Source organism: Phalacrocorax aristotelis, chromosome 7 (genome assembly GCF_949628215.1).
Source record: "Phalacrocorax aristotelis chromosome 7, bGulAri2.1, whole genome shotgun sequence".
Taxonomy (NCBI): Eukaryota; Metazoa; Chordata; class Aves; order Suliformes; family Phalacrocoracidae; genus Phalacrocorax; species Phalacrocorax aristotelis.
In genome coordinates, this window is record NC_134282.1 from 29719393 (window position 1) to 29740935 (window position 21543).

The 21543-nt window shown below is 43.1% G+C and overlaps 1 protein-coding gene across 2 annotated transcripts in view; it reads left to right on the forward strand.

Moving 5' to 3' along the window:
• The first annotated feature begins 1458 nt into the window (after positions 1-1458).
• The window catches only part of RYK (receptor like tyrosine kinase), a 64645-nt gene continuing 44560 nt past the window's right edge, over positions 1459-21543 (forward strand). The window contains exons 1-3 of one of the 2 annotated variants that reach the window (XM_075099569.1): positions 1459-1943; positions 19722-19843; positions 21350-21449. In XM_075099569.1, the coding sequence (XP_074955670.1) occupies positions 1613-1943; positions 19722-19843; positions 21350-21449 (553 nt within the window). In that variant the 5' untranslated portion in view covers positions 1459-1612. The remainder of the gene's footprint in view (positions 1944-19721; positions 19844-21349; positions 21450-21543) is intronic. The other variant, XM_075099568.1, reaches the window with a different exon arrangement.

Genomic DNA, 21543 nt, shown 5'->3' on the forward strand with positions numbered 1-21543 from the left:
TGTATAATTCAAAGCTATTAACTGATTTAATGGTCATAAATGAATATTGTGACACATCTGCTGAAAAGCTCGGTCCAGCAGGCAGCTACCAGCAATGAATTTGCTAAGACTGAAGCTGTTACTGCTCTTTGGGGAGTCCAGAGGAACTGGAAAGCAGCCAGGTCTGAAAGCAGGTAGGAAGGTGATGATGGAGGCAGCTCTTCCATCATCAGCCCAGAGGGGTGAGGGACCAAGCACATTTAGGTCAGCCGTCAGTTCAGAAAAACAAGATCCACTTGCCGAGCTGATTGCAACAGAGGTTTTGCGTTTCAGGTGAAAGGTAGACATCTTGAAATGGGGTTTTGCACCAAAATGTGACAGAAATACCTACTTTTGAAATTCTGCGCAGAAGAGAATTTCAGGAAAAGTTCAGGAATGTTTGTATAGGAGATTCAAAGTCTCTTGCTGGTATTTAATGTTGTTTTTGTCGTTTGACTTGATTATTATTGCATTCTTTCAAAATGTATTAGCTGCCATGCAGCACTGCTGCTGGCATTTCATAGTATAACAAAACAGCAGATGTGTTTACAGTTCAGATTTTACTTTAGGATCATTACCGGCAGCAACAGCTTGGCTAGGATTGAAATAGCTATCCTTTGTAGATCAAAGGCCCTCCTTTGTTACAGTGAAACGAAACACTGCTGCTGTTTCTCTAGTTGTGAGAATAAGTGCAAGATAGAAGCGAAAGCAGATTAAAACATTAACTATTACACCAGTACATGAAAGTAGTAAAGAAGGAAATTTTCTTGAACTAAAATGCTGGTGTCCCAGGAGTTATTTCCAGTTGGGTAGCTTTCTGATGTGTGTCAGTTAGTTCAGGATACCTTTTTCATGGATGTTTTAGCAAAGTGTGGAAGAGACCCCACAGGTTTGGCTGTCAGGCCTGCCTCCAGCCAGGAAGGTGGTAGATGAACAGGACAGGTCGTGGTAGGCGACCAGGACTGTGGGGCTGGAAGCCTACGGGATGCAAGCCACGGCAGCAGAAAAGGAAGGCCGTGTAGGGAACTAAAGGCAAGTGTGAGGGCAATTCAGCGGTCAGCCCGGTGTGTGGTGTCCACCTCCTTCCAGCCTGCCTTCCCTCAGGAGGGGCACAGAGCCCCTACAAGCCATGGGCCGTGAGGCATTGGTGGGCAGCCCGGGCCGGGCCGGGCTGGGCTGGGCGGGGCGGGGCGGGGCAGGACCTGCCTGCCTGCCTGCCTGCCTGCTTCCTGCTTCTTCCTCCTTCCTCCTCCTCCTCCTTCTTCTCCTTCTTCTCCGCCTCCTTCTCCTCCCCCTCCTTGTCCCTCCGGCGCCGGGACAGAGGACACCCACTCCCCGCCGACCCAGACCTCCTGACGCGCCGGCCCGCCGCTCCTCGCGCCGCCGGGGAGGCGGGGCCGCGCCGCCGCGCGTGCGCGGGGCGGGGAGGGGCGGGGCGTGCGGCGCCGCGGAGGAAGCGGCGACGGCGTCGGGCGCGCGCAGCCATGAGCGGCGGGGCGGGGACTGGCGGTCGCGGCGTGTGAGGGGTTCGGCGGGGCGGGGGGTCCCCTCCCTGCCTTCCCCCCCACCCCGTCCCCTCCCTCCCCGCGGAGAGATGGTGCCGGGGCGCCGGGGCGGGGGCCGAGAGCCCGGTGGGGGGCGGCAGCGGCGGGGCCGGCCCCTTTCGGCGCCGGGGGAGGCGGACGCGGGGCGGCGGCGGCCCTCGTCGTCGTCGTCGTGGTGGTGGTGGTGGTGCCGGGTGCGGGGCCCGCGCCGCCATCTCCTCCGCCTCCTACCGCTGCTGCTGCTCCTACCCGCCGGTGCCGAGGGCCAGGCCGGCCCCAGCTCTGGCCCGCACGCCGCGGGGCCCCCGGACTGGCCCCCCGCCGGCCCCGGGCCCAGTCTCAGCCTCTACCTGAGCGAGGAGGAGGTGCGGCGGCTGATCGGTGAGTGCGGGCCGGGGCCGGGGCTGCGGCAGGCCCGGCGGTGGGGCGGGGTCCGTGGGGAGACGGGGGCCTGTGAGGCCGAGGGCTGTGTGGGACTGAGGTGGCACTGGGGGATCCGGGCGCTCAGAAGGGGGTGAGGGGGCGTTCTGTGGCGTTGGGATGGCGGTTTTGGGGGTCTGGAAGCGGATGGCGGGACTCTGGGAGCGGGGCGGGGGTCATTGGGGCTGGAGGACTGGGGTGGTGTTTGTGGGACTGCTGAGAAGGTGGCAGATCTGGGGGTGCGAGGCAGGATGGAGAGGGCTGTGAGCCAGGATGAAGGACCTGGGGCTCGGGAGAGGATGAGGGGCTACGGGACTGGGGTGGGTGAATCTGAGGATTCGTATGGGGTTCTGCAGGTCTGGGGGAGCAGGAGGTCATAGGGAGAGAGGATGAGTCTGAGGACTCAGGAAAGAGTCTCTGTGCTGCCTTGCGCGTGTCTGTGTAGTTGGGTCTTTAAGGTAGGAAGAGGGTCCTGGGCTTTACTCTCATGGTGAGGGGATCCCTAGGTTCAGGTGACTCGGGATGGTTCCCCGTGGGGGTGGGGTAAGCCCTGAAAGAGGTGAGTTCAGGTCCGTGATTTAATTAGGAAGGCGAGTGACATTCAGAGGGCAGAGAGGAGACCTGGCAATAATTGGGTGCGTGTGTGAAAGGAATCTTAATTTCTAGGCAGGCTGACAATTGCTGCGCAAGTACTTGGAGACAGTTCATGAAGTCTCCCATCTGGCCTGCTGCAGAAGGCTTTTGCAGTAGTTTTGTGCTTGGAGAGTCTCTGATTTAAACAAAGATTTGCTTTCTGTAAGCTTTGGCTTGCTTAGCCTCTTGTTTAGAGTTGGTGGCTGGAGTCTCAGAGCAAATATATTTGTATCCCCAGTGATTTGTTTTTCAGCAAGTGTCCTGTATCTCTGTAAGCTGAAAAACGAGCAGTGCAAGAGTTTAGTTGCATCAAATCGACAAAATAAAAATACCTCCAGTTAATTTGGGCTCTGTAAGAATGTAGCTGACCAAAGTCAGGGGACGTGGGGAGTGAATGACACTGTAAACATTTTTTTCCCCTCATGGCTTGCTCTGGCGATTAGCGTTCTGCTGCTGTCATTTTTACATTGCATGTGCTTGCTGCCAGATGCTCTGTTATGGATAGAGGATAAAAATGTCAGGCTTGCTGTTTAGCTGAGTTTCTAAACAAGCAGTTAATCTTGGAAATACTATACAGTAGGGTTTGAGCTATCCCAAGTCTAGTGCCTGAAATCTGTATTAGTTGGATTTGCTCAGACTTCTATGGCCCACTAGCATAATTAGTCGCCATTAAGTAGCAACCAGGGAGGGAAGATCTGCTGCTGCTGTTATGTTTTTAAGTTAAATTGCATCCTGTAGCATCTTTTATGGGTGTCGGTTGCTAACGTGGCCAAAGTCACTTATTACTCAAGCTGTCTGTAGCTGTTTTATATGACTTAAATTATCTGACACTTAATGACCTGTTCTGCTTCTGCATCCCCAAAGGCTTGCATAAACTCGTGTTTAATCCAGAGATAAACTGGCACAGTTTTCAGTTAGTGGGATTCAGATTACTGGAAATCTGTTGTAGATCCTGAAAGTTTATTTTGCCTTGTGTTGTTGTCGTGAGCAGATTTCATTTTAGGGGTATCCCTTACGCATACTAGCTGTTGTAGGTAAGGTGTAATTTAATGAGGCATCTAGACATAGGCAATCCAATCTCCATTAACTTTGTGTTCCTCTGGCAGAAGAAAATCCAAAGGGACAGACAGGTTTGTTCCAGTTCTTCACGCTTCTGAAAACAAAACAAGCTCTTTTAAAATGTTCAGTTTTGTAGTATATGAACTGTGGTTACATACATTCAAGTTTATGTTTAAGTGCTCGTATCGGTCTGCATGACCTTTCAAGGAGCAGGGAGGGATCTTTCAGCTTCTGCAACCTCTTTGAGGAAGACCGTGGTTCAGTGGGTGCTAGCATAGTCATCCCCAGTGGATAGGAAAATGAGGTTGCTTGTGAAGCGAATTGTTAGATTCAGCAAAGCTGCTAATAGAAACACAGAAGCTAGTTTCTTTCACCTTTTGTTTCTAAACAAACTCTGTGTCTGCTACTGCATTGCTGTGGTTGAACAGAAAACTCTTAGACTTCCTGAAGTGCTCGTAAACCCAAATGTTACACAGAGTTGCTACAGCCTGTGGTGTGTTTTCATGCATCTTAATATCATCCCCATGCATCTTTAGATCACAAATTTGGTTTGGAACAAGTGTAAGCATGTGATTGTGAATTGTTGAATCAGCCATAGACGGTGATATAGTGCGTCCTCTGTGCAAGGCTGGAGCATCCGTGGAGTCTGGTGTGAGGTCTGCGGGGCCGTACCCATGCACGGCCTCTCCACTGGTGAGGTTCTACCAGTTCAGTGGCACACTGCAGTGCTTCTGCTCCCTCAAAACCAGAGTTTGCTGTCTCATGGAACCATGGCCTGTGTTTTTAATTAGGTTGTGGCTCTTGTAAATGAAATAGTGACTTGCTTAAGATTATTTGTGGCTGCTGTTCTTTCTGTGGTGTGGAGGCAGGACAAATACTATGGTTTATAGTGACAACTGCCCACTACTTTCCTGTATGCTTATGCCATATTTCCACCATTAGGCTGTGTGATTCTGACCATGTGTCTGCCTTAGGAGGAATTGTTTTGAAATCTTCAGAACCTTACAGAGAGGAAAACTAGAGAAAACTGGCTTGTCTTGTTGTGTGAGATGGATTTTTATTTTGAAAAGCGGCAGCGTTCTCATAGTCTGAAAGCAGGGCTTGCTATATGGCAGGCAGATGGTGTCAGAAATATCTCCTGCCATTGCTGTGGAAAACACTCACAGCCCTCTGAACTGTAAGCCTTTGGAAAAAAAATAATAATGTGGTTTTCACATACTTACATGTGCCAGATTTCACTCACACTAGGCAGGATTCAGCAATAGATAAAGGTAGAAAGAGGAGCTGGTCAAGGGGATGTGGTTGAGACGACTTCAGTGATGGCAGCAGGAGCTGGAGGTGTGTTGAGAGCAGGGGTGAGGTACAGGGTGACAGGGAGTTGGGGAGGAGAAAAAGTGCTGCTTGCTGGGGAGAGGCATCCAGGGCACCACAACCCTTTTTAGGGCTGTCTGTGAACTCTCTCAGCACCGTGATACATAGCTTTATGGAGTTGGTTCGTAGCTTTTTGGATTTGGTTTGTATGGACAATCTTTTTTGGGCCTGCACATAAACCTGAAGAAAGTAGTGGTAGTCTTGCAGAGTGGCTAACTATAGGCACGATAACGCCACCTGATCTAGTCACTGTTTTCCAGTGACCACCCTGTGATACTAAACATGCAGGGCAGATTGTCCTAAATTAGTGACGAGTTATTCAGTAAAGGGTCTGTACTTGATTTAGTGACCTTCATTCAAATTCATCTGTGAAATCAGAATGTGGTGTTTGCCTAATGTTGAAATGTTCCATCAGTCAGCTTTTCACAGGATCCTGTGACATAAAGGCACATGTATCCCTGCTTGGCAGGTAACAAACTAAGGTTTAGAGAATAAGGTAAAAAATATCCATTAATGTTAGGTAGCTAGCTTTAATAATTAAGGATTTGATGTGATCTATTTAAAGTACATAGCATTATTTAGCACTTAATGCATTCATCATATATCTCTTAGACCTTCAGCTGTGAGTTTCCAGCAGTTCTGCAGCCCAGCCTCACAGGAGACCTTGGGTTATACCTCCGAGTACAAGGACCAGAATCAATAGCTGCCTGTGAACTTGGCTTGAGCAGGTTTTTTTTGCATTGCAGGCAGTTCTTTTGCAGCACTCACGAGATAGCACCTAATTGTTCATGGCAGAAACAAGATGCTTAAGCAGTGAGGACAATCCTTTCTGTTCTTGCAGGGTTGTTTTTTGGTTTTGTGGGGGTGCGTGTGGTGGGTTTTTTTTGTAGACTATGTTCCTTTCAGCTGTGAAATTGGCTTGTGGATAGCCCTCCTCATAATATGGCTCTGACTCTTTTTAGAGGCAGGTCTAGCCTAAACGCTAAATGCAACTTAAGTCCCATGGGGAAAAACTACCATGTTATCATGTAACTAAGGGCTATCATAATGCATACATATGGGGGGCGTGGGGTGGGGGCTAAATTAGAATTACAGGAGAATCTTAAAAGTCAGAAGTCCTACAATGTTTGCACTGAGTTTGCAAACTTAGTATTCTCTGGCCTAGTTTCTTCTGACTAATGGTATTGAATGCTGTTTCTGTTGATTTTATATTTGCACTTGCTTAATTACAGAGTTTAAATTAACACTTATGTGACTTTTTCTTATGTGTTCTAGAACTTCATTTGAAGCCAGCATGTAGCTTACTGAAGTTAGATGTCTGGTTGTGAGATGCAAAGTCTGTTACAGCAGAGGGTTGGTTGGTTGTTTTTAAAATCATACTGCTGACTCAGAGCGGCTGGGGTTGGCAGGGACCTCTGGAGGTCATCTGGTCCAACCACCCCTGCTCAAGCAGGGCCACCCTGAGCCAGTTGTCCAGAAGCTTTTGAATATCTCCAAGGATAGAGACTCTACCACATCTGTGGGTAACCTCTGGCAGTGCTTGGTCACCCTCACAGTATGAGTTTTTCCTGATGTTCAGACAGACCCTCCCATGTTTCAGTTTGTGCCTGTGGCCTCTTGTCCTGTCATTGAGCATCACTGAGAAGAGCCTGGCTCAGTTCTCTTTGTGCACGCCTTCAGGTACCTATATACGTTGACAAGATGCCCCTGAGTGTTCTCCAGGCTGAACAGTCCCATCTTTCTCAGCCTTTTCCTATAGGAGAGATGCCCCAGTTCCTTTAATCATCATTGTGGTCCTTTGCTGGATTCTAGTAGCTCCATGTCTCTTGTACTGGGGAGTCCAGCACTGGACCCAGTACTTCAGGTGTGGCTTCACCAGGGCTGAGCAGGGTCCTGGTAAATTATAGGCCAAATGCAGTTATGTGTATTTTAGGCGGAGACTACACATCTGCTTATTGCAGTAGTTGATCTTAATTAAGATGTTTTAATTTTATACTGTGAAACAGCTTTCTTAAAATTGCTGTTTTGGGGAGTTAGCAACAGGGGTTCCTGTCGAAAGTGCTTTATGGTGCTTGTGCTGCATTTGTAGTGACTGGAAATCTTCTTGCTCCTCTGTCTGTTGCCTGGGTATTTGTCCCTGTTATGAAAGGGAGCTGAACATCAGTGTACTTGAATGAGCTGGATGTTTAAATTATTGAAAGGTTGAAGTATGTATTTCTTGTGATTCTTGAAATGCTTCAGGACCTGGTAAAAGCCTACTCACACCTGTCTCTGACAGCATCACAACCTAGAGCAGCACCACTGAGCTAGTGCTGCGTATAGAGTGAATTTTGTTAGTAACACCCTAGAAATCTCCATGTGAGGTGGGTAACTTACAGGTACTTGTACATGGTGCCTCTTCAGGACAGAAAAAATATAGCAGAGAGTCTCTGTGTAGCTGCAGGTGGATGAATGAGATCTCCACCAAAGAGGAGATGTTTGACTACCCTAGGGTTTTGAAGCATGTATGTGGTACGTGACCTACAGTTCAGAATCTGGTTCTGTTGTATACATGTTTGTAGATCTTTGTTTTCTAGCTTTTAATTACTTGACTCTGAAGAATGGTAGCTTTTTCCATGTTGTATGCAAAAATAAGTATTGTGTTGCAATTGTCCATGGGCCTGTCTTTGCAGAAGTGCAGAAACCTGCGTGTTAATCCTTCATTTTATCATTTGAAAAGGACTTAAAGATTACTGTAGGTGAACATAGCTGGATGGAAGGCGAGCTTCTAATCTTGACAGACACCATTCACTGTAACAAAATGGAATTGCTGCTGATGGCCTGAAAATATTCTGATATATTCCACTTAATTGGAAATGCTGTTTTTAGGATAATTATTTTATTACTTTGCCCTGTAAAGCCCTTTGGCCTAATGATAGTCTGTGTTTGGTGCTTACTAGACAGGCTTTTAGTGTTGCAGGTGAATGTCACTCAAGTCGTCTTTGGAGAAATAGGGGGCTTGAGTGTGCATGCAGCAACATCTGGCTGCTAGCAAGCTGCAGCAGGTTGTGACAAGTTACTTGCATTGCAGAGTTGAGCAATCTGTTTTCGTTTTGGAGCCTTTCAGTGTGCTTGGATGCTTGTCCATCTGATTTACTGAGTACCACGGTTTGTGTCAATACTATTTTGAGGTTTATGAGAACAAGCTGTATTTGGGGTTCCTCTGCCCTTTTCTGTTTTGTTGCCTCACTTTTAATTTGCAAAGCTCAAATAGCATGTTTCTTCTGAGATGTGTGTAGTCATATAAACCCACTGCAATATTTGTAATGCTCACAAATGGGCAGAAGAATATTCTCTTATAAGTTTGAAATAGCCTGCAGAAGGCCATCAGAAGTGGTGCCAGTGGAGGCAGCTTCTGGCCTGGGTTAGGATTGCTTTGAAATAATGTATTCCGTGTGACCAGAGGGAAGTCCAGGAAATACGTAAGTCCTCATGTGTATTGATCTACTCAGCATTGCTGAGATGGGTGGTTGACTTCTGCTTTATTTATCACACTAGCTTATGTGTTGAGATTTAAAAAATGCTGGGGTTCCATCTGAATCCTACCTGGAGAAAGCAATTTGCTTCTGCAAATTGGCCATTCAGGAGGGACTGCATGGGCAGCAGGCAGCTTGGCTTCCTCAGTGTGGCTCTTTGCCCTCAGCCCTGGGAGGAAGCAGCCATTTCAGCTCCCGAGAGGCCAAGTTCTGTCTAGTGATAAATGTTTGTGGCTCTTGTAACACTTGTGTGTTAGGGACTTGGAAGAAATCTGACCTCTGAGGCTGAAGGCTAGTCTGATGAGGGGGAGGGGAAGGAATAAAATCGCCAAGCTGCATTCCACACTGCTGTGATTTTACACCTGTGTTCTGTTTGGCAGCATCTTATTTATCACTGTTGATTGTTTGGCCTCTTTGAGTATACACTCTTTCTCCATCCAGTGGGTGGACAGAATGAGAACAAGAGAGAGGAAATTGGGACAAAAAGCTCCCTGCATGCATGAGAAAAGCCAGCAAGAAGGGCTTACGGTACTTCGAGGAAGGCAGGGGCTGAAACTGCTCCTAAATATCACCTGGGCAGAGGGAAATACAAGAGATAAGGATCATGCTCACAAGCATGAAAAATCCCAGGTGGCATCTTCCTGAGATTGGGACCTGTGGAGGCAGCTATATTGTACACTCCGGTGTGCGGGTACCTTAAAAGATTAAGTATTTGGGGAAGGCATTTGTTTTTTCTCCTACCCTTTTGCTATTTAGAGTTGTGTTTGGATACTGAAAAAGCTGAATTAATGGGATAAATAGCAACTCTATCTTGGTTCACAGTTGTTCTGAGCTCTGGCAAAATGGAATTGCTTGATGACTAATTCCTACCTGATATTATCCAGACTGAAATATCACAGAGGCACCTACTTTTCTTGCAGTGGAAGGGTCTTTAGAGGCTATTCCTAACTTAGTGTGCAGTATTAAAATCGTATTTGAGGTCTCAACTGTGAAGCAGGGAGTGCGTAAAGGGTGAAGTGCATTTAATGAGTTGTGCCTGATGAATTAATTTTTTTCTTTTTTCTCCCCCCTTGAATGGCAGCAGCACCAGCAGATCCTGTGTAAGAATGAATGCTAACACTCTGAAAATGCCTTGTGGTGGTACAAAGGGCATGGTGGTAGAGGCTTCAAACACATTATTTCTCTTCCATCTATGCCTTTGTCCTTCTTTCAAGCGGATAACTCACATACTTGCACTGACTGCTTTGGAGATCTGGGAGCAGAAGCAACAGCTTGAAACTAATGTGATGCTTTAGAATTTCACTGCCACTTACTGGGTGTTGAATAGCCATAATTAAATTAACCAGATATTGATTTCACTATGCTGCTTGGGACCGATAAGAACAGTAATGTAAGCGTTGGAACTGCTGCTTGGTAGGCTTGAAAAAGCTGCAGCCACTCAGAATGTGTAATGCCAGTGGTAGCAACGGTGAAGCTGAGCAGGTTGATAAACTGAAGATGGTTATCTTATCAAAACTGTTTTAGCCTTTAAGAAATTAGTGCATGGCCTTGTAGAGAAATGCCCAATAAAAGAAAAAATGCTAAGCTCCATGGCCTTCCTGATGGCAGAGATTGCCACAGAAGCAAATAGACGTGTTTTAGTTTGTGTAAAGCCTGGTTTTGTGTTAAACAATTAGCATCACTGTGATGGAAGCCTTCCAAAGCATCTCAACGGGTGTGAAGGGTGCGTTATCCCTTCAGCAGTCCTGTCGGTCACAGAACTGGAAGCATGAGTTTTGAGGCCAAGAGGTCTGATGCATTGAGGGAGGGGTGTGTGTGGTTATTTTTAAATTTTTTTTTTTATTTGTACTCAGTTGGGTACTTGTTACTGAAATAGTCATGGCCACTGGAAGGGAGACAAGGTGACTTATGCTGTGGTACCTTATGGTCTTGCCTACAGAGATAACTAAATCAACATGTGGGTGTGTTACTGTAACTAAAAAAAAATAAAGGTGGAATAACTTTGGGGTGGGGTTGGTGACACTTACATACTGCAAATCCCCATTATTCACGAGTCCAGATGACATCTGACATACTTTTGTTAGGTGATTGAGTCTTGCCTGGGAAAATTACAGCAGTTCCGTTCAAAAGCTCTTTGATACTAGCAAGCATTTGATCTGAAGTTATTTTGAGGTGTGTGCTCTTGGGCAGCTGCGGTTCATGTGGATGAAGACTTTATTTTTGTTTTCTATTCTCAGTGTTTATTCTCACTCTAATTCAAAAGGAGCATCAAACGTCATGCTACAATAATTGAGACATTAACCATTACTAATAAGTTAAATTTTTGTCATGAATACACCTAACTATTCCATGTGCTAAGAATAAATTTGTTTAATTTGCTCATTAAAGTCAGCTTTATATTTTTATTTTATAGAGCTCCCTTTCAGTTGCTTCCAACCCTGTACCTGCACCATTCCTATTCGCATCTGTTGCATTTTCCCTTGCCCACTGGGTAGGTCGCTGGCACTAATTTCCCTCTGCCTTCAAGTATCTGTCTTGTGCATCTCTACTGCATCTTCCCTTTGGAATCAGTCCTTCAGGTAACTTGTGTGCACTGCTCTGGCTATTAATACAAAGTGACTGCTAGTTTTGTTGGGAGTTTACTGACTTTTTTTTTTTCTTTTAAGTTTAAAACGGGCAAATTTCACTTCAAAGGTGTTCTTAGGAGCAGAGTTTACTTGTGTTCTGCTCTGAGGATACGTGCTGTTGGTTTGTGTGGGATTTTTTTTCTCCCCGTTAAGGAGAGTGTCATCTTCTAACCATTTTCACAGCTGCCTTCATTTTTCTGGTAGATAGAATATAGATTTTGTAGGTGAAGGAGAGAAGAATAAGCAGGCAGGCTGTTGAAATGTAATTGTTGCTGTTGTTCAAACACCAACAAAAGGGTAAGCGGTTGGGTCCTAGGAACAATTAACATCTGCCTCTTGGTATGGATAGAGTTAAATACCACCTTATGCTTTCACTTCAGCAAGTGCCACCTCCTGGGGAAAGCTTCTACCCCTAGAAGGGAACAGATCTACTCTGTGACTTTCACAAAGACCTTTGTGAGAAAAATCCTGTTTGCCTGTGGTGTTGAACTTGCAAATTCTATTTAACACCATCAGCAATGTGAATTGTGGGTGATCTGTCAGCAAAGATTCACGAGAATTTAATGAGCTCTCAGCTAACACTTTTTCCTCCTGTGTGCTAGATGTTGGGAAGTTTTCTACTAAGATTCCCTGCTAGGAAGTCTTGGTTGGTTTTCAAGGATGCAGTCATTGCCTTGAAGTTATGTTGAGTATTTCCTCAACATGGAAAACAGTATGTAAGGCATTCAATCTCCAGCTCATGAAAAGTTAACTGTGCGGTAGCAAAGCCCTTTGTGTAAGTAACCCCAGTCCATATGCTCTCTGCTACCGCTGGGCAGAGTTAGGTGAGCTTGCAAAGCAGCTGTGCTATTTGCAATGAGGCATCAGGCTCTGGTGGGAGAAGTTTTCCATGGAGGTGAGAATGGATTTAATTCTGGAACCTCACCAGTCAGTGTTATGTTAATGACCTAATGGTAGAGCAACTCCACAAAGCCATTGCACATTTCAGTATGCTTTGGTGGTGTCTCCAGCTGTAACTTTATTTGTAGTCTGTTTTCCATGCACTGCATACGGTCAGTTTTTTAAGGTCTGTGGTACTGGATTATGAGACGTTCATTTCTAGCAAAGCTTAGACTGAAGTTGGAAAGCTCTTTTGTGAGATAGATGCACATAGGCAATGAAGAACTTCACATAGAAGTAGGAAGTTGTGTACCAAAATGGGGTGTGATGAGCAGAAGGACATCCCTGTTCAACACTCAGGGAAGAAATGTTTCTCAGCAGAAGGTAGAAAGTGTGTTAGTGAGAACTGATGGATTTGTGCCTGCTGATTTTGTCTTTTAAGCTTGACACTGAAGAATGTCTTTTGATGTTCTCTGGGACCTACATTAGAGGGAAAAGGTGTTTCTTCATAATCTCCATGTTACTTAGATTTAACTTTTTTCTCTGTGGTATTTTTCATCAGTCGTCTTTTCCAGAGACTCATGGTCTGTAAGATGTTTAAAAGCAAGTATTTCAGACCAAATTCCTGACTGACAGCTGTAACTGGCAGACTATAGTATTGTGGAAAACTTAAGTAAAAATGCAAGTGGAAGGCTATAATCTGTTACTTGTTTTATTAAAGGAAAGTTTACTTTCATTGTTGTATATACTGGATATGTACAAATAGGCTATAAGAAGTTTGTGTGTGCATATATTCAGATGCTTAGTATTACATTTCCAATAGTTTGCTGTTTTCTAAATGAAATGGGTCCATGTGGATCAGCTTGTATTTGACTTCCTCATTTGTTAACTCCCAGTTGTAGTTTCAGCCCTGTGTAAGCTGTTTGTTGAAGTGAACTGATTAAATACATTCAAACAAAGAAGGCTTGCTCCTCTGGGAAAGTGTTCTTGCTACCCTGAAAAAAAAAATATGAGTAGTCAAGAGCTGATTTTTAATTCTTCAGCCACATTTGCTTGTGCTTAGGCTGATGGTATGAAAACAGCAGATTTGTTTCCAGTGCACATTTGCAGAACCTGTTGCAAAACCAGAAAGCTTAGGATTTAAAATGAGCATTTCAGACTTATGGTGCATTTCTAATGAAAGGAAAATGGAAGGAGGAAAGGAAAAAAAAAAAGATATCTATCTTCAAGGTAAATTGTCCAGTGCTGGGAGAATCCTGTGTGTTTATGGAGTAGGTTGCACAGACTTGGGAAGTGGCTGGAGGTGAAGGGATGTTGAAGCTTGAGGTTCATACTTTTCCATGTGGATGTTCACCCTGGAGTGGAAGCTTCTGGTCTGGGCAGAGGGCTAACCCAGACGAGCTGCTCGGGAGTGGAGGCATCATTCTCTGGAGCACGCAAACCTCTGAACAAATGGAATATTTATATAAAGATAATAACTTGCTTAAATGTGTAACTCTTCTCAATTTATTTCAGTGGCTGAATCAGGAGCGGGAGTGTTTTGCTCTGTGAGGGCTGTATTGGTTTGACGTCGCACTGCAGAGATTTCCCAGCTGCTTATGAAGAAACTCATACAAATTACAGACTAGTGTATTAAGAAAATGGATACTAATTTCAGTACATAGACAGGAATCTACCAGAGGGTTGGGTAGGCAGCTGGAAAAGCCAATTATGCCAGCTATTGTTAGCAGATTGCTATTAGACTAGGGCTAATCTTCATATTGTAGCAAGCAGTATTTCAGTAAGAGCGATCTCACTGAACTCTTATATTGCTGGCCCGTTCTTGATTTTCAGACGTGCTGGCCCGTTCTTGATTTTCAGACATAATCTTCCAGAATTATGTTATGATAACTTGAAGTCTGTTACCTGGGGTAACAGATGCCTAAATATTGTTGTCATCTTTAAGAAGAATATGTTACTGCTACTGGATGTTGTAGGATAGATTTGTTTCATAAGAATAAAATCTAATTTTTCCCATGCTGATAGTGGTGAGTTTCTTTTGTATATTGTGCTTAAAAAGAAGAAAAAAGTTGCAGCTAGACTGCATTTACACAAGGGCGTTTGAAAAGAAGAGTTTTGTTAGGCTGCTAGACTGACATGATCCAATTTTGTCATGAACACAAGGGCTGCTTAGCATCTTTCACATTTGGGAATGAAAATTGGCCTCTCCCCTTCTCTTCTGAGCTTCTTCAGATGTTTTGTTATGTTAAACAGTGCAAAGAATGACTGACTTTCTCTATGGTGCTGCTCAAATTTACCTTTTTGTTTGTGTTCAACTTTAATTTATTCTCTCAAGTTTGTGCCCAAGGGTAGGAGGTACAACGATGTGGAAGTTAATAATGAGATTTAGGGGTTGCCTGGGTAAAAGGGTGGTGTTTTCCCCTTGAAATTAAAGCAAAGCATTGGTCTTACTGTTTTCATGTGGGCTGGTGTAGGTTAGTCGAGTCCAAGTAATGAGAAACTAGATCCTTTGTGTTGTGTGTTGTCTGCATATGGACTTGTTTAAGAAGGCTTGCCAAAGCAAAACTGCAGCCTATGTTTTAAAACTCCTCATCACTGATCACCAATATGCTACTTAAATCAACAGAAGCATTTCTGAAAAGCTTCTTTCCACCTCTGCAATTTATGTAACCCAACATTTTTTTTAATTTCTTTGTAAGGTTCTCCTCCCCTTTATGTTTTACTGCTTTGCCTAGAAAATTATTGAAGAACTGCCCATTTTCTCTAGCTCTTTGTAATGCATCTGTGTTTTCCTTCTAGAGCCACCTGTTTTTTCTTTTTATCATTCCATATATGATGTAAAACATTACATACCAATTCTGGTTTGTTCCAGGATGCTGGTGTATTTGCCCTACTTGAAGTGCAAGGTGGTGAAAGCACTCAGCACCTTAGGAAGAACCCAACATCTTGCAGAATTCCATTTCCCCCACCCCCAGTCAGTAGGTTTTAGTGTAGTAGTATAGTAGTTTACTAAGCATTCTTGGAATCTGAAACAATTGGGGAAACAAACCTTCCTTCTATCTTCTTTTCCTCAGCAACCTGCTACCGGTAGGCTGATTACAGCTTATGCTGCTTCTGTGTTTGAAAGAGATTTACACATTAAAAAAAAAAGTGAAAAACTGAGGTTGCTGGTTGAGGCTGTGTATTGACAGTGTGGCTTGCTGCATTTGATACCATCTTTTGAAGCTGCCTATTCCCAAAGCATGTTTTGAAAAAAAGCCCAGACTATCTGGGTATGGTAACAGTACTATTTTAGAATAAGGCCCATCTAAGTTAGTGCTGCTGCAGTCTTGGCCTCCAGAAGGGGTGCTTCTGAGCATCCTCACTAATTCAGGAAGTTAAGCTGCCTGAGAAGTGTTCCCCACCTTTTTTTTTCTCCTCCCTGCATATTACCTGCTTGACTTCTTGAACTTGGCTTGCTGAAGGCTTAAGTAGTGAACATTGCAAGGCAGGTGTAAGTAGGTGTCTGAAGAAAAAAAGTGAAATGCAGAATTAAAGCAATTCTGAGTTAGACTTAAACTATCATGGTAATGGAGCCTAAAGTGTTCTCTGCAAACTCCTTAACCATTTTTAAAGTCTACTCCAGAGAAAGTTAATAATAGCACTTAATCAGTCTGGGAATCTAAGCAGTGAGGAGGCACCATTTCATTGTTTGTTAAAAAAAAAAAAAAAGTGTGTAGATAACAAGGAACAAAGTATCTGACTGAGTACAGGTAGCTCCCCACCAATACTCAGTGAATGTAACTGAACCTGTTTGATGTTTCACCAAGGCTGATCATTGTCCTTGTAATCTGACCTTGTGGGAAGAGAGGTGTTGGATGTGGTCTGCCCAGTGTATTGGTAGTGGTATCCTTGTCCTCTGTCTTCAGCAGCACAGGGCTGTTGGAGCCTGGCAGGCTGTGCCATGGTTTTTATTGGTAAGAATTTAACCTGTGCAACCCATGCGGCATTGAGAAGAACATACCTTATCTTGGCTAAAATCTACTAAGTGTAGAAGTCTGGAATCTACCTGACGTGGACCTCTTGAGCATGCATGGTGCCGCAGTATTGCCTGTGCAGTTTCTGTGGGTATGGGGAGGTTTTCTTTTCCTCAGAGTGGAAGACTCATGAAACAGAGGAAGCCCAGGAATGCAGCAAGCGGAGCGATGGCAGCCTGCATTGAGAATACTCATGCAACCGATCAATGAGCTATGGCTCTGGCTTTCATCACCTTTCACTGCAGTACCGTGTGTGATTCCTGGCCTCTATGTACCTTCCCAGTGCCCTCCCTTATGACTGGGATGTGGTGCAGCTCCTGGCATCGCTGGTTATTGGCACCTAGACTCCTTTGTGTTGGGCAGAACACACCTTCCTGCCTGGAGCACAGGCAGGTTGATCTATTTGACTGGCAGGTTCAACTGCAATTTTTGTGTTTTGCTGGCCTGATTGAGATAAATTATATAGGCAAAGTGCTTCAGGAATTCAGGATTGAGGTGTGGGAGGCAGCAAGGGGATGAAAAATTAGGGATGGAAGGATGGTCTGGAAGCAAAACTGCTGTGGCAGATTGGGGGTAGGAAGATGGGCGCTTGCTTGTCTGGTGTGGACACAGGTTCTTAGCTGTGCAAGGCAAATGGAATTTTGTCTGTAGTTCAGTGATGGAAGAAGATGTGCTATAGAGGAAATGTTTTCATTTTTTATAAACTTAAAAGGAAAAAATACCATACAGTATTGAAACATTGACATTTCCTAAGTATGTATCTGTCAGTTTTCAGGGTTTGAGAAAGCTTTTATCCCAATTCATAGAAGATAAAAAATATAGTGAGAAGCTGTTGGAACATACTGCCTATTGGTTTAGGAAGTTACTTTAGGAAGATCCACAAACACTAGAAGCACAGAGGATCTACTGCCAAAGTGTCACTGTGTATTTACTTTGGTTTTATATTCTTCCCTAGGCATTTTCTATAGAAACAGGATATTAAGCCAGGCAAATCTGCCTCTTTTTTATGAGTTAAGAGCTATTCTACAAAACCTCTTAAATTGTTTTTATATGTCAGTCTTTTAGAGCATAAATTTTTTAAGCAATAAAACTTGACATTGATTCTCATGCTGCTCTTACATGATGCTGTTGAAATTTTTATAATGAGCATTGCCTGTTTGTGAAGCTTTTCATGGAAGTACATGCATTAAAACATTAGTGGTCTATATAATCAAATTGCTCGGTGTTGTACCACTAGTAAAGCTAAAAGATTTGATTGATCTTATGTAGGGTAATTTGGTTTTGTACACTTTTAGCTATTATTGCACATCAAGATATTTATGCTTGACAGCTTCAATTAGGATTGCCTTTTACATTACTTTTATAAAGGCCAGTTTTTATAACAGGCTATTTTATTGCTGTATACCCATTTGATTTCTATGACCAGTTTCTCTACAAAGTTTATATTAAATCAAGGATTATCACCTTGAAAATCTCTTGGTGTTACAAATTCTGAAATGTTTTTCTTGTGAACCTCTAATTGCTGGTGTGACCATTTATCAGCAAGAGAAGGTTTTCTTTCTTCCAAAAGTAGTTTCATTGCTCCAGTTTCATAGTTTCACCTGCTAATCCTTTTATCTTCCTGTCTTTTTTTTAATAACTTGTACTTACTGGGTTTGATTTGAATACTTTGTTTAGCAAGTTTACGCCCATAAAGCTTCCCATTGTCTTGATTGGATCTAATGGCAAATGCCTGATATTTGTGAATTGTTCTATATGCTCCTTCCACGTTGTCTAAAACTGAGGTAGATTTCATGAATAAACATGTAGACATGTAAAAATTATCTGGATGAGCTATTTTGGAAGTTTGCTGTTTCTTTTATGTGTTTTAAATGTCTGTCTTTGTTTCAAGGGGTGTGTGTGTGCTTCCCTCTTGTCCCTATTTTACTGGTGGATATGCTTTTACATTTGCTGTTTATTATTGAGTGGAAATATGGACAAATTGGAGAAGAAAGGTTTAACTTTTCCTTTATATACTGTCTTGTGCTGATTACAGTCAGCACTTAAGACATCATCTGCATCTTCTGTTCAGGATCTTGTTTGAGAGCATTTGCATTTCTCCCTGGGATTACTCTGTCTTCTTGATTCCTTTCGTGCATCCAGTCTCTAGAGTTCTCCCCCTCACCAGCCCCTAGTATCTGTGATTATATACTCTTGGGTTTTGATTAAGTTTCAGGACATTAATGAGCCAGCAGGGAGTAAAAGTGGTTAACAGCAGCAAGAATGGAGAGGAACTTCTTGGCTGCATTTCTGTATCTTGTGAAAACAAGGTGGATTAAATCAAGTTCTGGAATAAGAGAATGCTTATCACTTTGCACTGATCTGTGCCCAGTTTTTCCACTAAATAGGAGGAATTAATTATCTTATGCTCATTGTCCCTTTCTTCAAATATAGCTTGTCTACACAGTTCAATAGTTATCTTTGATTTTTTTTCTTTTTGAAAAAAACCCCAAACAAACCCCCAAACCTTTCATGACTCCCTAGATTCTTGGAATAACTTCAGGATGCCTTAAATGCTGTCATCTTGGAGTCACAACCTCTCCAGTTTTCTTGACTTTCTAGCCATAATAAAAATAACTCCATTATTTATGTTCCCAATCGTACTGTGAATACTTTAATTGAACTTGGTCCCCTCTGTGTAGCTCATGCTTGGAGCATGCACCTGTGTCTGATTTGCCCAGTTTTCATAGTATGTCAATGTATTCTTGAGCCTGGATAGCATTTAACTGGGAGCAATGCAGGAATAGCTGTGTGAGACAAGACAAAATGGTACTGATTACAAATACAGTATGGTTTTGTCCTGAGGGTATGGAGCTGGGATTAATTTGACAGCTGCAGGGAAGGGGGTTAATTTGTAGGGCTTGCTTTACCACTAATTGCTAGTGACACCTAGGGCAAGCTGTAGGGTCCTATCCTGTATTCAGTGTGACTTTGGAATGTGTGCTGCAAAAGATAATGGCAGCTTCAGTACTTCTAAATATCAGAGTATGTGCCTTATTTAGGAAAATGCACCTTAGTGCTCTGTACTAAATAGTTCTCTGGGTCTTTCAACTATTGAGGTTTATTTAAAAGTCCAGAAAGCAAATGGCAGACATTAAATACTAGTATTACTTAGTGTACAAATGTCATTCCTCCTTTTGTCATGTGCTTTGTGTTATGATCTATTCCAGGGAGAATTACATGCAATTAATAAGTTAATAATCCAAAGCAGTTTGTTTTGAGCATACATGGCTGTAAGAGCAAAACTGGACCTATGATTCCCAGAAGCAGACAGGAGTATGTTCAGGACAGTCTATAATGGCTCTTTTGGAGGATTGTATGAAAAGTCATGTTTCTTTCCATTACATTCCAACTTTTACCTGTTGTTTAGGCTGCAATTTCTCTGAAATTGTTGCTTTATAAGAGTTTGAAGCACTCTTGTTAATGCTGACATGCATGACTACTGATCTCCAAACCTGCAATTGAATTTATGGACTTGAGGAAGTATTTGCATAAACATTCAAATACAAGTGGAGCTGGTGGTACTGATAGTTGTTTGTTCTGGTGTGTTACTGCTGGTCCTGTTCTTCCCCATCTTACTCTTTTCCTTCCTATTTACAGGTCTTGATGCAGAGTTGTCTTATGTGAGGAACGATGTGGTTAATCACTACGCACTGTCCTTCAATCTCTTAATACCCAGTGAGACCAACAATCTTCACTTCAGCTGGCATGCTAAATCCAAGGTAAGCAAGCATAACGTCTGTGTTTGAGTACTTGACATGTGATCTGTATCGCTTGGTGAATACCCACTATTATAATTTAATGGCTTTTATTCTTTGCAAAAATTAGCATGTGCTAGGTGGAAAAGAATTGTTTATATGGTTGCAGGCAATAAGTTAAGATGATATGTATCCAAACTGTTCTCTTCTTGTTTTAGAAAGGTTAAGCACTTCTTTTGAAGTATTTTATACTTCTTCCTTCTAGCAAGCTACATGTGTATTATGTACAAGCTACTGGCTGTGGAGTCTCTTCTGGTGGTGCACTGAACACACAGAAGGGGCAGCCATGAACTGAAGCCTCTGGAAATTAAATGTAGAGCAATTGTGCTTTAGAGATTTCTAGAAACTTATGTTTGGAGACAAGAAGAACCTATAAAAGTATCATTTAGTGTGTTCCTACCAAGCACCGATTAAATGGAAAGGGGGTTTTATTTCCCTTAATCACCATGGTTGGAGCATGCAGCAACAGCTGTCGAAGATTGCATATGCTCTTACATTTTGAAGGATTTCTAATTACTTAACCATTTACTTTTGTATATGAAAGGATCTGTTCAGTCTCTGCCAGATGTTCGTTCTTTTTTTTAAGCTTTAATGATGGTTGTTATTCTGTCCATAAGTAGAAGAAACTGCAGTAGGAACAGTAATATTTAACAACTGCACTAATGCAATTTCTGAAGATTCCTTCTGCCAGTGTTCTTCCCTTTGAGGTGTAACTTTAAGAGAGGTGAATTTTGGCCTGCAATGATATTGGGTACAGTGCAAGCCAGGCCTTCTACTTGGTTTTGCATTCTACCTTCACAGGCAGTTCAGTCACTTGCCATTTGAATAGGGCCTTTGGAAGAGTTCCCTTGTTGTTACAACTTCGGCTATGAGCATCTACATCACTGTCCCTGCCCTGAGGTTTCTTGGGCCCATCTGTGACTTCTGAAGAGGAATTTTTGAGCTTGTATAGCCCTGCTTCCATTACCGTGATTGCACGTCCTGTGCTTTTTTGAATGAATATTTGCAGAATCAGCTTAAGTGGAAATAAAATCTTGACTATAGTTGAATAAACGGTAAGCTATTTTGGCTATGCAGTTTATAAAACTGACCAGAGGAGGGGGAACCTTTTGAATTCCTATGGTTTTAACAAACTGGCTTTTGAACAAGTAAGTTTAAAAGTAACAGCAAGGGAGGTTTGTGTTGGTTGGTTTTTTTTTTAATACAGCACTTTAAATTCTGCCCCAATTTTCAAGAATCATTTCAAGAGTGGCTTCTCTTTTGTCTTTCTTAATTTGAACTGTCACAAAAATCTGATATTTAGACTTCTTATATGAAACCTTGAATTTGGGCACCTAAAATCACCAGCATTCTTTGAAAATAAGCTACAGTTTCTTAATTTCAAGAAGAACTATGAAAAGATATGTAGCAATTCTTTTTACTACTGTAGAGATTTCTTATGTGTTTTCCATCTCCTAACAATTGTTACAGGTTGGATATAAACTGGGATTTCAGGTAGATAATCCCATGGCTATGTCTATGCCCCAGGCCAACATTTCTCTACAAGGAGGAGTTCCTCGCACCCTTTCAGGTAAACTCTCCACCCCCGAAAGTGCACAGCTGGTGCTGACACTAGTAATGCTTCCTGGTGGTAATTTGTTTTTCCCGAAGTGTGTAGTGTTGCT